We start from the raw sequence: 17,070 nt of genomic DNA, 5'->3' as shown, positions 1-17,070 counted from the left end.
CAGTGCTCTTTCACTGTAAATATTTATTATTCTCTTACTTCTAAAGCTTAAAAATATGAAATTTATTGTTAATTTGATGAATGCTCCCTATCGTGAAATTGTTTAGATGCCACACACACACAGTTCTCATTGCTCCCTCATCTTAGTGATTGTAGACTCAATGAAGATTTGTGTCTCTGTGATAAGTTTGCACAGGCTACATTACCTGCATAAAGGAAAAAGGACTTACGAATATCATTGTATATAATAGGTACTGTTTGAAAACTTAAACATGCCCTCATTTTGTAGATGAAAAAAGTGACATAGAAACAGGTTTATCTGAACTCTGCTTCTGTCTCTGAAAGAGCCCCAAGTAGAACTCAGGTCTCAAGTGCTCTCTCTTCTGTTGTTTTTAAATGGCACCAAGGAAGCAGCTTGCTCATTCTTTACCTCTTAGGGTCAGTTTTGGGGTGCAGAAGAGATTTTACAAGAAGAATATATAGTCAATTCTCTTGCTGCACAATTGTTTCCAAATAACTGACAGATGAATGAATGGAATAAGATTAAAAACAAATGAACAAAAATAACAAAGGAAATAGATGAGGGAGGAATAACCAAAGATAATAATAGTAACTGCCATTTCCTGAAGATTTGATATATGCCAAGCCTTATTTAAAATTCTTTATAATGTATCAATTAATCCTTCCAACAACCCTACTATCATTGTCACCATTTTTCAGATGAGGAAATCTAGGGGCAGAGAGGTTAAGCAACTTGCCCAAAGTTGCACAGCTGCTAGAGGGTGGAGAGAAGATTTGAACAGAGCAGTCAGGCCCTGACCACCACACTGTTCTGCTTTTGTGCACACATCTGTGTTTACCCCCCTGGTGCTTCTTCCTACTGCTTTCTCTTCTCCTTGCCCCACCACGCCTAACTTCTCTCAAGAATATTTATGTTGGAATCCCCAGCTGGCCTCTCTAAGTCATGCCAGAAACCACCTAAACCCCCGTCATCTCCTGTTTAACCCTGCCACAGGCATACTATCAACTCCTTTTATTCCTATTTTATGGAACTTTTGGTAATTTTGAACCACAGCTACACTGCTCCTCATAGATCTTGTCATATTCAGGCATCTCTAAAACTCTCCTGATCTGTAAATCACAGGATGCTTCTTGCCACGCTCACTTCTATCTGTTATGCTTGGGTAATTTGACGAAAATTCAGGGATTTATTTGAGATTACACTAGCATTTTGTCTAATAGATTCAAAGATTTTTGAAGATTTCTTTTTTTCACTTATGATGATATTAATTAGGCCATGGCTGACTCCTTCACTCCAATCTTGGGATATGAAGTGGACAGGCTGACTGATAGAATTCAGTTCCTGTTAGATTAAAAATTTTGTACAGCATTACCGTGTTCATGAATTTAGATGATACATTTGTATTAAGTGACCTAGCAGCTGGAGTTCTCCAAGTAATATGGGCGGATGTGCTTATAATATTGATTATACGTTTGACTTCCCAGGAGGGGTGGGTAAGAGCATTAATCAAAGGACAGTTTAATAAACTCCTTGGGAGAAGGGTTATGGTTTCATTATTTAAAAATTCAGTTAAGACAGCTGTAGCTGAACTTTTACAGGCACTAATCCAAATGGATCATCTGGCAAAGACAGGAAATTATTCCTCGTATTTTACAACTAATATGCCAATTTATTAATTTTCAAGTTCACATAAATCCCACTGAGCTCAGTTTCAGCTAAGGGCTGATTTGCAGAATAACACCTCATGAAAGTCAGGTTTTAATTTGAGCTGTGGTAGCTCAATTTACAAGAGGATAATTGCATATCATTTTCTGCAAACAAGAAGCTTTTTGACTTTAATAAAACATAATAGCCGCATATTTTTACATATAAGGAAAAAGCCAAAAAAGCTAGAGAAGGTTAAATCACATCACACATAAACAAATATTTCAACCTACAATTAATCTATATTGAATTTCCCTCTATTTTTCTATTAGATGTATTTGAATGCTCAGTTTCTTTCCCTTTCCAAATCTCAAGTGGAAAATGGATGTAAGTTTAATGAATAAGTATTTCTAGAAATATGGAAATGAAGGCCAATTTGATTTCTCATGTTGGAAATATTGCTTTTTATCACTTATACCATGCACTTTAAAATCAATTATGTTGGAATTTTGTTTTTCTTTAAAAAAATAAAATTGTTTCCAAGATGAGAGTATTGCATGGGATTATATCATACCCTGAGACCTGAAGTCAAATCAGGGTTAGAATGCACATAATTTTTGCCTGGTTCAAAGGGTATAGATAAATATGCATGATGCATGGAAGTCCCAGAAGGCAAATCTCTTTCCTCCCAGGTTTATGTCGAATGTTGCTTGTCACTGACAGAGCCATTCGGGATTATTTCTGTTGTGGAAACCTTGAAAGGTTTCAAAGTCTCAAAGGTGTTAGCAGAAAAACCATTTGGAGCTTTTCTGACAGTACTTTAAGGCAATAGTCAACCTCCGAGTGGCAAGAGTCAAGGTTATTTCCCAAGTGATTTACTAAGTATCTATATGTATAAATGATGAATCCCTCTATAACAGATTACATTCAAGGTTTTCCCTTCAATAATGTACTACTCACTTGCATCCCAATAGGTTTCTTGAGAGGAAAAGGAAAACATAGAGGTATGGGGAATGCACACAAGCACTTATGGAAGTGTGTTCTGGATGCGAATGTCATCCATTGTCAATGTGTCAGTGAAAAATGGGTTGAGAACTAGTACTGTCAGGTGTGACTTGAAGTCCTTGTGTTCTGTGCTTCCCTCCAAACACATGGCTGTGTTTGATATGGCATCTGGTACATTTCTCTTCATGTCTTGATGTCAGCTGTGAAAGGGTGGTACCTTCTCCATGGTACTCTAGGTGTGTAGCTGTATCATGATATGAAGGGAAGGAACTATGGCCATAAACAGAGATAGAAAGCCAGTCCCTCTGCTCTTGTTCTTTGCTTTATCTAAGAATACAGAGGACATGTGGACTAGGTTAATGGAAGAAAAAAGAAACAGAAGTGGTCTATGGAGAAATACAGTCTCAATCAGATCAGTTGGGCTTTGGGCAAGAGTATGATGACAAAGACTCACTGTGAATCTCTGTGAACATCCACAGACACGGAAGAGAGGCCCCTGCTCTGGCATAAGCACAATATATTATTTCGTCAGTTTATTACAGGCCTTGACTCTTTTTAAAAATGGTTCAATCTTGAAAATGTTCACTCCTTTTCAAGTAAAGCAGTTTGCCAAGTGACTAAAAAGGATGTTGGTTTCCCTCTTTTTATTATAGAGCAAAAGTCGATCTGTTATTATTGCCTATACTGGGACAATTAAAATTTAAAAGAATATTTCAGAATGTAGAATAAATTGACAAAATTTTAGTCTTAGATTTTTAATGGCGTCCAGGGATGTTCTACTTCTAGATTTTCATTTTTAGAGTGGAGGAAGGTAAGGCTCAGAAAGGTGAAAAAAAATGCCCAAGACCTTACAGTTAGTCTGAGCTTGAAACTGAAGCTCCGCTTACCCTAGGCAAATACACTCTTCCTTCCATTGTCCTGCTTTTCACCTTTAACACAATTTAATAGTGCTAAAACTTTATTAATATTTACACATAAAGTTCCAAATTAGTAAATTTACTTAGTGAGCAAATGCTAATATATGTTTGAATTTTGTTGTCAGAACAAAGGCAGACTCTATTCAGATTTTTTTTATTTTGACATATTTATTGGAGTATAATTGCCTTACAATGGTGTGTTAGTTGCTGCTTTATAACAAAGTGAATCAGTTATCCATATACATATATCCCCATATCTCCTCCCTCTTGCATCTCCCTTGCACCCTCCCTATTCCACCCCTCTAGGTGGTCACAAAGCACCAAGCTGATCTCCCTGTCCTGGGCGGCTGCTTCCCACTAGCTATCTATTTTACATTTGGTAGTGTATATTTGTCCATGCCACTCAATCACTTCGTCCCAGCTTACCCTTCCCCCTCCCAGTGTTCTCAAGTCCATTCTCTATGTCTACATATGTATTCCTGTCCTGGCCCTAGGTTCTTTAGAAAGACTTTTTTATTTTAGATTCCATATATATGTGTTAGCATACAGTACTTGTTTTCTCTTTCTGACTTACTTCACTCTGTATGACAGACTCTAGTTTCATCAACCTCACTACAAATAACACAATTTCCTTTCTTTTCATGGCTGAGTAATATTCCATTGCATATATGTGCCACATCGTCTTTATCCATTTGTCTGTTGATGGACACTTAGATTGCTTCCATGTCCTGGCTATTGTAAATAGAGCTGCAATGAACATTGTGGTACATGACTCTTTTTGAATTATGGTTTTCTCAGGGTATATGCCCAGTAGTGGGCTTGCTGGGTCATATGGTAGTTCTATTTGTAGTTTTTTTAAGGAACCTCCATACTGTTCTCCATAGTGGCTGTATCAATTTACATTCCCACCAATAATGCAAGATGGTTCCCTTTTCTCCACACCCTCTCCAGCATTTATACTTTGTCAATTTTTTAATGATGACCATTCTGAACTGGTATGAGGTGATACCTCATTGTAGTTTTGATTTGCATTTCTCTGCTGATTAGTTATGTTGAGCATTCTTTCATATGTTTGTTGGCTATCTGTGTATCTTCTTTGGAGAAATGTCCATTTAGGTCTTCTGCCCATTTTTGGATTGGGTTGTTTGTTTTTTTGATATTGAGCTGCATGAGCTGCTTGTATATTTTGGAGATTAATCCTTTGTCATTTGCTTCATTTACAAATATTTTCTCCCATTCTCAGGGTTGTCTTTTCATCTTGTTTATGGTTTCCTTTGCTGTGTAAAAGCTTTTAAGTTTCATTAGGTCCCATTTATTTATTTATGTTTTTAGTTCCATTTCTCTAGGAGGTTGGTCAAAAATGATCTTGCTGGGATATATGCCATAGAGTGTTCTGTCTATGTTTTCCTCTAAGAATTTTATAGTGTCTGGCCTTACCTTTAGGTCTTTAATCCATTTTGAGTTTATTTTTGTGTATGGTGTTAGGGAGTGTTCTAATTTCTTTCTTTTACATGTAGCTGTCCAGTTTTCCCAGCACTACTTATTGAAGAGGCTGTCTTTTCTCCACTATATATTCCTGCCTCCTTTATCAGAAATAAGGTAACCATATATGCGTGGGTTTACCTCTGGGCTTTCTATCCTGTTCCATTGATCTACATTTCTGTTTTTGTGTGAGTACCATACTGTCTTGATTTCTGTAGCTTTGTAGTATAGTCTGAAGTCAGGGAGTCTAATTCTTCCAGCTTCGTATTTCTTTCTCAAGATTGCTTTAGCTCTTCAGGGTCTTTTTAGTTTCTATATAAATAGTGAAATTTTTGTTCTAGTTCTGTGAAAAATGCCATTGGTAGTTTGATAGGGATTGCATTGAATTTGTAGATTGCTTTAGGTAGTATAGTCATTTTTATAATGTTGAGTCTTCCAATCCAAGAACATGGTATATTTCTTCATCTGATTGTATCATCTTTAATTTCTTTCATCAGTGTCTTATAGTTTTCTGCATACCGGTCTTTTGTCTCCCTAGATAGGTTTTTTTCCTAGGTATTTTATTCTTTTTGTTGCAATGGTAAATGGGAGTGTTTCCTTAATGTCTCTTTCAGATTTTTTGTCATTTGTTTAGGAATGCAAGAGATTTCTGTGCATTAATTCTGTATCCTGCTACCTTACCAAATTCATTGATTAGCTCTAGAAGTTTTCTGGTAGCATCTTTAGGATTCTCTATGTATAGTTTCATGTCATCTGCAAACAGTGACAGCTGTACTTCTTCTTTTCCAATTTGTATTCCTTTGATTTCTTTTTCTTCTCAGATTGCTGTGGCTAAAATATCCTAAACTATGTTGAATAATAGTGGTGAGAGTGGACAACCTTGTCTTGTTCCTGATCTTAGTTGAAATGTTTTCAGTTTTACACCATTGAGAATGATGCTGGCTGTGAGTTTGTGATATATGGCCTTTATTATGTTGAGGTAAGTTCCCTCTATGCCTATTTTCTGGAGAGTTTTATCATAAGTGGGTGTTGAATTTTGTCAAAAGTTTTTCTGTATCTATTGAGAGGATCATAGGGATTTTACCCTTCAATTTGTTAATATGGTGTATCACATTGGTTGATTTGTTTATATTGAAGAATCCTTGCATTCCTGGGACAAACCCAACTTGATCATGATGTGTGATATTTAATGTGATTTTGGACTCTGTTTGCTAGTATTTTGTTGAGGATTTTTGCCTCCATATTCATCAGTGATATTGGTCTGTAGTTTTTCTTTTTGTGACATCTTTGTCTGGTTTTGGTATCAGAGTGATGGTGGCTTCGTAGAAAGAGTTTGGGAGTGTTCTTCTGTCTGCTATATCGTAGAAGAGTTTGAGAAGGATAGGTGTTAGTTCTCCTTTAAGTGTTTAATAGAATTCGCCTGTGAAGCCATCTGGTCCTGGGTTTTTGGTTTTTGGAAGATTTTTAAACACAGTCTCAATTTCCGTGCTTTTGATTGGTGTTTATATTTTCTCTTTTTTCCTTGTTCAGTCTCAGAAGATTGTGCTTTTCTAAGAATTTGTCCATTTCTTCCAGGTTGTCCATTTTATTGGCATATAGTTGCATGTAGTATTCTCTCATGATTCTTTGCATTTCTGCAGTGTCAGTTGTTACTTCTCCTTTTTTCATTTCTAATTCTATTGATTTGTCTTCTCCCTTTTTTTCTTGATGAGTCTGGCTAATGGTTTATCAATTTTGTTTATCTTCTCAAAGAACCAGCTTTTACTTTTATTGATCTTTGCTATTGTTTCCTTTATTTCTTTTTCATTTATTTCTGATCTGATCTTTATGATTTCTTTCCTTTTGCTAACTTTGGGGTTTTTTTGTTCTTCTTTCTCTAATTGCTTTAGGTATAAAGTTAGGTTGTTTATTTGAGATATTTCTTGTTTCTTGGGGTAGGATTCTATTGCTCTAAAGTTCCATCTTAGAACTACTTTTGCCACCTCCCATAGGTTTTGGGTTATTGTGTTTTCATTTTCCTATGTTTCTAGGTATTTTTTGATTTCCTCTTTGATTTCTTCAGTGATCTCTTGATTATTTGTTTATGTATTGATTAGCCTCTGTGTGTTTGTATTTTTTACAGATTTTTTCCTGTAATTGACATCTAGTTTCATAGCATTGTGGTCAGAAAAGATACTTGGTACAATTTCAATTTTCTTATATTTACTGAAGCTTGATTTGTGACCCAGGATATGATCTGACCTGGAGACTGTGCCATGAGTCCTTGAGAAGAAATGTATTCTGTTTTTTTGGATGGAATGTCCTATAAATATAAATTAATTCCATCTTGTTTAATGTATCATTTAAAGCTTGTGTTTCCTTATTTATTTTCATTTTAGATGATCTGTCCATTGGTGAACGTGGGGTGTTATAGTCCCCTACTATGATTGTGTTACTGTTGATTTCCCCTTTTATGGCATTTTCCTGATGTATTGAGGTGCTCCTATGTTGGGTGAATAAATATTTACAATTGTTATATCTCCTTGGATTGATCCCTTGATCAATATATAGTGTTCTTCTTTGTCTCTTTTAATAGCCTTTATTTTAAAATCTATTTTGTCTGATATGAGAATTGCTCCTCCAGCTTTCTTTTGATTTCCATTTGCATGGAATATCTTTTTTCATCCCCTCACTTTCAGTATGTATGTGTCCTTGGTCTGAAGTGTGTCTCTAGTAGACAGAATATAATATGGGTCTTGTTTCTGTAACCATTCAGACAGTGTATGTCTTTTGGTTGCAGTATTCAATCTATTTACTTTTAAGATAGTTATCGATATGTATGTTTCTATTACCATTTTCTTAATTGATTTGGGTTTGTTATTGTAGATGTTTTCCTTCTCTTTTGTTTCCTGCCTAGAGAAGTTCCTTTAGCATTTGTTGTTAAGCTGCTTTGGTGATGCTGAATTCTCTTAGCTTTTTCTTCTCTGTAAAGTTTTTAATTTCTCCATTGAATCTGAATGAGATCCTTGGTAGGTAGAGTAATCTGGGTTGTAGGTTTTTCCCTTTCATTACTTTAAATATGTCCTGCCACTCCCTTCTGGTTTGCAGAGTTTCTGCTGAAAGATCAGCTTTTAACCTTATGCGGATTCCCTTGTATGTTATTTTTTTTTCCCTTGTTGCTTAAAAATTTTTTTTTGTATTTAATTTTTGATAGTTTGATTAGTATGTGTCTTGGCATGTTTCTCCTTGGATTTATCCTCTATGGGACTCTCTGCACTTCCTGGACTTGATTGAATCTTTCCTTTCCCATATTAAGGAAATTTTCAACTATAATCTCTTCAAATATTTTCTCAGTCCCTTTCTTTTTCTCTTTTTCTTCTGGGACCCCTATAATTCGAATGTTGTTGTATTTAATCCTGTTCCAGAGGTCTCTGAGACTGTCCTCAATTATTTTCATTCTTTTTTGTTTATTTTGCTCTGCAGTAGTGATTTCCACTATTTTATCTTCCAGGTCACTTATCAGTTCAGCTGCCTCAGTTATTCTGCTATTGATTCCTTCTAGAAAATTTTTAATTTCATTTATTGTGTTGCTCATCATTGTTTGTTTGCTCTTTAGTTCTTCTTGCTCCTTGTTAATCATTTCTTGTATTTTCTCCTCCCTAGTTCCAAGAATTTGGATCATCTTTACTATCATTAGTCTGAATTCTTTTTCAGGTAGACTGTCTATGTCCTCTTCATTTGGTTGGTCTGTTGGGTTTTTACCTTGCTCCTTCATTTGCTGTGTGTTTCTCTGTCTTCTCATTTTGCTTAACTTACTGTGTTTGTGGTCTCCTTTTTGCAGGCTGCAGGTTCATAGTTTCCGTTGTTTTTGATGTCTGTCCCCAGTGGCTAAGTTTGGTTCAGTGGGTTGTGTAGGCTTCCATGGGGGAGGGGCCTAGTGCCTGTGTTCTGGAGGATGAGGCTGGATCTTCTCTTTCTGGTGGGCAGGACTGCATCTGCTGGTGTGTTTTGGGTTGTCTGGGACCTTATTATGATTTTAGGTTGCCTCTCTGCTAATGGGTGGGGTTGTGTTCCTGTCTTGCTTGTTGTTTGGCATAGGGTGTCCAGGACTGTAACTTGCTAGTTGGTGAGTGGAGCTGGGTCTTAGTGTTGAGATAGAGATCTCTGGGAGATCTTTGGGTGTTTGATATTACGTGGAGCCTGGAGCTCACTGGTGGACCATTGTTTTTCACTCATCTTTCCCACTTCAGAGGCACAGGTCTGATACCTGGCCAGAGCACCAAGACCTTGTCAGCCACATGGCTCAGAAAAAAAAAAGAAAGAATGAAAAAATAATAGAATAAAAGTTATTAAAATAAAAAAATTATTAAAAATAAAAAGAAATTAAAAAGTAATTTAAAAAAAGAAAGGAAGAAAGAAGAGAGCTACCAATTCAAGAAAACAAATCCACCAATGATAACAAGTGCTAAAAACTATACTAAATGGAAAACAAACCAAAACAAAACAAAATGAAGAAAGAGAACTCTAGGACAGATGGTAAAAGCAAAGCTATACAGACAAAATCACACCAAGAAACATACACATACACACTCACAAAAAGAGAAAAAGGAAAAAAAAAAAATATATATATATAGATAGATAGATAGATAGATAGATAGATAGTTGTTCCCAAAGTCCACTGCTTCAATTTTGAGATAATTGTTTATTCAGGTATTCCAGAGATGCAGGGTACATCAAGTTGATTGTGGAGATTTAATCCACTGCTCCTGAGGCTTCTGGGAGAGATTTCCCTTTCTCTTCTTTGTTCTCATAGCTCCTGGGGTTCAGCTTTGGATTTGGTCCCGCCTCTGCATGTAGGTCACCTGAAGGCATCTCTTCTTCGCTCAGACAGGACAGGGTTAAAGTTGCAGATGATTAGGGGGCTCTGGCTCACTCGGGCTGGGGGAAGGAGGGGTATGGAATGCGGGGAGAGGCTGTGGCGGCAGAGGGTGGCGTGACGTTGCAACAGCATGAGGTCCGCCGTGTGTTCTCCAGGGGAAGTTGTCCCTGGATCATGGGACCCTGGCAGTAGCAGGCTGCACTGGCTCCCAGGAGGAGAGGTGTGTATAGTGACCTGTGCTTGCACACAGGCTTCTTGGTGGCTGCAGCAGCAGCCTTAGTGTTTCATGCCCGTCTCTGGCGTCCGTGCTGATAGTCGCGTCTTGTGCCCGTCTCTGGAGCTCGTTTAGGCAGGTGGTGCTCTGAATCCCCTCTGCTTGTGCACCCCGAAACAATGGTCTTGTTGCCTCTTAGGCAGGTCCAGACTTTTTTCCGGACTCCTTCCTGGCTAACTGTGGCACATTAGTCCCCTTCAGGCTGTGTTCATGCAGCCAACCCCAGTCCTCTCCCTGGGATCTGATCTCTGAAGCCCAAGCCTCAGCGCCCTGCCCTCACCTGACCCCGCCAGCTGGTGAGCAGAGAAGTCTCTTGGGCTGGTGAGTGCCAGTCGACACTGATCCTCTATGTGGGAATCTATCTGCTTTGCCCTCTGCATCGCTATTGCTGTGCTCTCCTGTGTGGCTCTGCAGATTCCCCCCACCACCCCCACCATCTCTGCCAGTGAAGAGGCTTCCTATTGTGTGGAAACTTTTCCTCTTTCACAGCTCCCTCCCAGAGGTGAAGGTCCAATCCCTATTCTTTTGTCTTTGTTTTTTTCTTTTTTCTTTTGCCCTACCCAGTTACGTGGGAGTTTCTTGCCTTTGGGAGGTCTGAGGTCTTCTGCCAGGATTCAGTAGGTGTTCTGTAGGAGCTGTTCCACATGTAGATGTATTTCTGATGCATTTGTGGGGAGGAAGGCGATCTCCACGTCTCACTTCTCCTCCATCTTGAAGCTCCTCCCTCTATTTGGATTTAATTTGCCTGGTATCTTTCATATTTCAGTCCACCAAAGTAAATGAAGTGTTACTGTGAAATATGTTACAGCAACAACCTCGGTGTTTTTGAAAGAAAATATGCATATTTCCTATCTAGCTGGAAAGAGAAATCTCTAAAAGCAAGCCATTTCAAATTTAAGAAAACACAGTATAAATAACCCATGGTGGCTGCTATAATTTAATTTTAAAGCAAAGGTTGACAAGGAACGTACAAATCTGGATTTCTTAAAGGCAACACTGGTGTTACCATACGAAGCATGTACACACCTGTCCAATTCATCTCATGTGACATTTGGGACCATGCACTTTATAGTTAGGTTAAATAAATTAAAACCACAAGAATATGCACTTCCTGAATAAGACGTAGTTCAAAACAGATATCAGACTAACAAATGATGTAAAATATTATTATTATATACACTAACATAATACAATAATGAAACATTATTGTTAAAGACACTCCTGATGAGAAGGTATAAGGTAGTGATTAAAAGCATTAGCTTTGGAGTCATACAGACCTGTGTTCAAATTCCAGCCCTGTCACTTACTACAGTTACTTATAACTTTTGTTATTTACTGGGTTGATTTGAGCATGTTACTTAGCCTCTCTGAGTCTCAGTTTCCTGCAAAATAGATTGCAGCTTGAGATTCCTACCTCATATTTGATTGTAAGAGTTAATATAAGTAATGTGGAGACTGGCTATACTATCTGAAAAAACATCAGAAACTTGAGATGCTAAGTGCATGAATATCTCATCAGAATACCTATGGTTCCTTATTATTACTTGATTCTTCACTTTCCTGTTCATTCTTATACTAGGAAAAATTTTCTACTTCTGCTTCAAAATTTGGCTCTAAGTCATAAAATACAAGGCAGCTAGTGCTGAAAAACTACATCTTACATAAATTAGACACTACCTTTGTGCTTCAGTATTCAAACAACCTTACTTATTTCCCCCACCATGAATTCCCCATACCAAAAAGATTGGTAATTCTCTTAAGCTAGTCAAGTCACACATGTAGGCACAAAGGAAATAAAAGGGTCAGTTTATGAAAAAACAATAATTATTTGGAAGGTCAAATGTGTGCTGCCTTTGGTGTAACATTAGCTCAGTCTTCTGTCAGGTTTAGGGACTGTAAGGCATTTTACTTACTTGCAGAGCCAATTGAAATTGTGCACTTGAATTGAAGAAGGACTGTGCAGAAAAGTTAACTTTAGGGAGTTAGCTCTATCAAGCTTTCTCTCACTCAGAAAATACATTTTTGTATTAAAATTTGAAAGAACCAAGGATTTTGATGTAGGAAACTGAGTTTGTCCTCTAGCACTACCACCTGTTGACTGTAACCATGAATAAGTCTCAGATTTACAGTTTACTGATCTGTAAAATGGGTTTCCTGCCTAGGTCCTGCCTACCTAGTAGGTTTATACTGAGAATTAAATGAGGTTATACATATGAAGACAGCTTGCTATAGACAAATCAAGGATTTAATGATTGAAAGGACTGGGTTTAATTCTCAATTAGAAACTATTTAACTTTTTTTTTTAACAAGTTCCTTAACTTTTCTCGACTTCAATTTCTCTTTCTCTACAATGGGGATAATAAAGCCTATTAGACAAGATTGTTGTGAGGATTTAATAATACCATGTGTGAAAAGCTTCAAACAAAAAATCCTGTCTGATACTTATCAGTCGGCTGTTTTGTGTATGAGGTTAGTAATAAATAGTTATTGGAGTCTTTATTTAAATTTATTTCACATAAGTTAAAATTTTCAATTAAAATAGAAGTTATCTAAATTTCTAAATTTAAATTAGAATAAGGTTAAAATAGAAAATGATCTAAATTGTGAAACAGAGAAGAATGGTTAAATGTCCATCCATCCAGAGAATATTCTACAGGCGTTACTAATATTGTATTGTCATGGAAAGATATTTGCCATACATCATCAGGGAGTGAAGAACATAAAGCAAAGTATATGGAATGATCAATTTTTTTCAATAAAAATTATTTGGAAAAAATTTTGGAAAAATATATCTAAAAAGTGTAGTGGGACTATGGGTAAGTTTTATTTTTGCTTTTGGTGTACCTGTATTATCTAATATATTACAATAGTGTCACAATCATGTACCAAAATAAAATATTAAAATGTTAAATGAAAATAATAAGCATGAAAAAACTGACCTCCTTCAGCTGAACATATGACCACAATTTGACTGAAAGGTCCATCTCCTTTATTGTTATAAACGCCAACCTTCACTTCAAAGGGAGTAAGAGGAGGGACACTTTCATCTCGATAAATGAATTTTGAAGCTTCAGAAGATGTCACCATTTTTTCCTTCCAGCCACGTGTTCCATTGGGTCGGAAAGCCACAATATAGCCAAAGCCTTCCCCATTCTGAAACTCTTCTGATACTGGCTAAAGAAGAAAAATGCAATTAAATATCAGGAAAATAATTCATCAAAACCCCCACTCTTTCCAATCTTTAAATTTTTAAAGATTATGGATAACTAGAGCAATAGAGACTCTCCAATCTTTATATTACATTGGAAGCCAACATAGAAAAATAGCTTGACAGTCACTGGAAATTTAAAAGGCTTTAAAGGTATAAGATTAAAAAATTAAATGGTATCAGTTGGTATTTAAGAAAAGCATCAGGAGTATTGAAAACTCTTGAAGTGAAACAAATTTGCTCGAACTAGTCATGTATATGAAACAAAGGTCCTTGGATTCCACACTAGAATGTAATATGCTGGGGAAAACTGTCATATGGTCTGGTGGTCGGGAAAATCTTGTCACTGGTAATGCTCTGCAGAGGGCTTTGCACAGAAAATCTCGGTGAAATTAATGTAAGACCTTTCTTCTAGTTTTTTCTCAATTACTGTTGTGCTTTACTAACATATTAAAAAATTAGAATATAGAATTTTTTCAAGAGACTTGTACTCCATGGCTTACATTTAAATTTGTTAAATGAGCATCAATTGCACACCAAAGAAAACAGTAATTGTCATTAACTAGTTAGTCAGTGGAGCAGTTACCAGACATTGCCTAGCACAATGTTTGACAAATAGACACACAATAAACCTTTGCTATATTTTCTTATTTTGAATTTTGATTTGAGAGAAAACTATGTATTGAGTGGAGGAAAAGAGACAAAGCCTATTATATCAAAGTACTATAGACTAAATGTTTATACCCCTTCCTCCCCCACAATTCATGTGATGAATTCCTAACACAATGTGATGGTACTAGGAGATGGGCTTTTGGTAGGTGACTTGGCTATGAGGGTGGAGTACTCATGAATCAGATTATTGACCTTGTAATACAGAATCTAGAGATCTGTCTTGCCCCTCTGTCACGTGAGGACATAGTAAGAAATTGTGTTTTATGAACCAGGAAGCAGGCCCTTGCCAGATCTGAATCCACCAATGCCTTCCAGAACTGTGAGAATTAAATTTCTGTTGTTTATAAGCCACCCAGTCTACAGTATTTTTGTTATAGCAGCCCCAGCTGACTAAGACATAAAACTGACAGGGAAGGCAATTCCGTTTAGAGAGGTTTGATCTCAGTGAAGGTCAGGTATTGGGAAGTTAATACCTCTGCAGAAATCAAAAACAAGGCATAAAGTTTTATTGAAGAAGAGGCATATGAACAGAAGAACAGGTCAGAGGATGTGCTCATGGAAGATTTCTTACTAGGGAAAGGAGTTTTTCTATATGTTTCTGTACATTCTATCATTGTTCTTAGAGATGGTCAGGGATTGGTTGTTTTCTCCAATAGTTATTTCCATCTCCATATTCTAACGCATTGTTCTGTTAGCTACCTAGCTATATTTGGTAATAAAGTTAACATTAAAGAAGGAAAGTGGCTTTATGGAAAATAAATGTACCTCTCACACTCTTTCTCCCCTGTTCCTTTCCTTTGACAGAAGGAATTTTGGAGGTCATACAGTGAGGGACACAAAAGAATAAGGGTTTTGGATTCAAAGCCCCAATTCTACTGCTTCTCAGGAAAGTACTCAAGCTGTGCATCAGTTTCATAATTTTGTAAAACAAGGAAAATTATCCCCACTAATAGGATGGTTGTATGAGATAAATGAAATAACCCAGTCACTACTCCAGGAAAACCTCAATGGTTTTAGCCTACATATATGTCAAGAGTGCTATTCAATTGTGAAGTAAATAAATATCAAACTAAGCCAAATAAACATCTGAAGTAATTTGTGAGAGAATGTGTTTTAATCATTCAAACTGTATTCTGAGACAGCCTATATGACAGGACAGCACACTTTAGACTTGGTATGAAAATGAGAAAAGTTCATTTTGGAAATATTCATGTGAGTAACGCATGCTCAAAGTGTTTCTTAACCTCCTTTAAACAGAAGTTACTCAGTTACTCTATACCAAATACTGATACTCTATGTGCAACTTTCTTTTTTAAGGAATCAACAAGTTCTGACATCTGAGTAGGCTTTCTTACCTCCCAGGCGATGACTAACTCGTGCCTTCTTCCACTTCTTCCTCTTACATTGGTGGGTGTTGTCTTTGGAACTGTCGTTAAAAATGGGCCAAGAGTGAGGACAATACATAGATGTACAATTTAAGTGTCCCTACACCAAGAATGCATCATAACCCTACTCTGGTTGGGTAACATCCCCAAATAAACAAATCAAAATGTGTTTGGAAGTCAAAGTGGTCTTATTCAATATTAAACAAAATGTTTGTGACAAATACCTTGCTTTCAAATATATGTGGGGGAGTTTGATATATATTTTTCATGGCCACATACTGCATCCCCAAACTAGTTCAATTGTATAAATGCTCTGTGGTTACTAAGGTCCAAATCATAATTAACACTATAGTCAAGGACATCTGCTAATGGTTAGTTAAATTTCATCCTACATGTTTTCTTCTTCCTGAGGATGTGAATCTTCTGTGATTTCAGGGCTTGCAGAGCCCCTGGAAAGTCCACAGGTTGACATTAGCCTTACTGCTTTACTAGAACTCCCAGGTGGCTCCAGTTTAAAGAAATCTTAGCAACAGTTCCATGGAGTGAGAACCTATTTAAGTGAATAAACATTTTAAAAAACTGTCAAGAATGAACCTCTCTGCAAACTGCAAAATATATAGAGACCTGGTGAAGCTTTTTCAAATGCAAAACTATTAAAAGAATAAATGTGTCAAAGGAATAAATTTCCCCTTCACGGCACCAAACCACAAAACATGTAGTTGAAAGGGAATATATTCAAATGAAGAACTGTTAAATGAAGAAAACTATTAAAAGAAATCTTTTTCTAGGCTATGAGCCTGCATTAGCAATTCACTTCAGCATTGCCTTTATATCCCAGCATATAGTTTTTTAAAAAATATTGATATACTCATAAACAATAAATTCACTCCCATTTATTACCTACTTGGAGTGGAAGGCTGTTAATTACTGGTAGATATTAACACAGCATTTTATATACTGGAAAAACTGATGCAGAATTTATATGCTACTAGAAAGGAAAAAAACAATTCTTCTTGGACCACGGAGGTGGAAGAGAATACTATCATTGCCTCCATTGAACTAGATGATATTTATTCACCAGGTCCACATTTCATTTCCTTGACACTTTTCTCCGTGAACATGAGTTCTTGTCTTTCTCATGCACACGTAGAAGGATATATACAGAAGCCATTACCAATATTTCTTTTTTCACAGTTACATACACATTAAGGATTATTCATATGTGGAGTTCACTCTCATGAATTCCCTCAGAATTACATGGAATTGGATACCCCTTTGTCTCTCAATCAGGAAATCAAAAGGAATTCAACTAAGAAGAATGATGGTATTAGAGCAATAACAGTGAATATGCCTTAATTTATATGAAGAGCAGGCGGATGACTTAACTTGAGTTTTTTACTAGTAGTCATAAGTTATCACTGCATGTAACAATCTATGACACATCAGTCTGCCTTGACACCATGTCTCAAAACCACTGTTATAGAGTAGTAGTTTTAAATTCATTTTCTGGTGTATGGTATGAGTAAAGCACACAGGAGGAAAACTGGTTTAACTGTATGTGTAAAAGGGTAGGGCTACACATTTCCAAATATACCCTCAGTGGC

At 36.6% G+C, this 17,070-nt stretch overlaps 1 protein-coding gene across 1 annotated transcript in view; it reads right to left on the bottom strand.

Moving 5' to 3' along the window:
• CNTN5 (contactin 5) overlaps positions 1-17,070 on the bottom strand; it is a 440,969-nt gene that overhangs the window by 37,687 nt on the left and 386,212 nt on the right. The window contains exons 13-14 of the mRNA XM_060157909.1: positions 15,437-15,507; positions 13,141-13,375 (exon numbers count right to left, since the gene is read on the bottom strand). Of these exons, the coding sequence (XP_060013892.1) occupies positions 13,141-13,375; positions 15,437-15,507 (306 nt within the window). The remainder of the gene's footprint in view (positions 1-13,140; positions 13,376-15,436; positions 15,508-17,070) is intronic.

The sequence above is a fragment of the Lagenorhynchus albirostris genome, chromosome 9 (assembly GCF_949774975.1).
Source record: "Lagenorhynchus albirostris chromosome 9, mLagAlb1.1, whole genome shotgun sequence".
In the NCBI taxonomy this organism is placed as follows: Eukaryota; Metazoa; Chordata; class Mammalia; order Artiodactyla; family Delphinidae; genus Lagenorhynchus; species Lagenorhynchus albirostris.
Note: the sequence above shows the minus strand (reverse complement) of the source record. Positions and strands in the feature narration are given on the sequence as shown.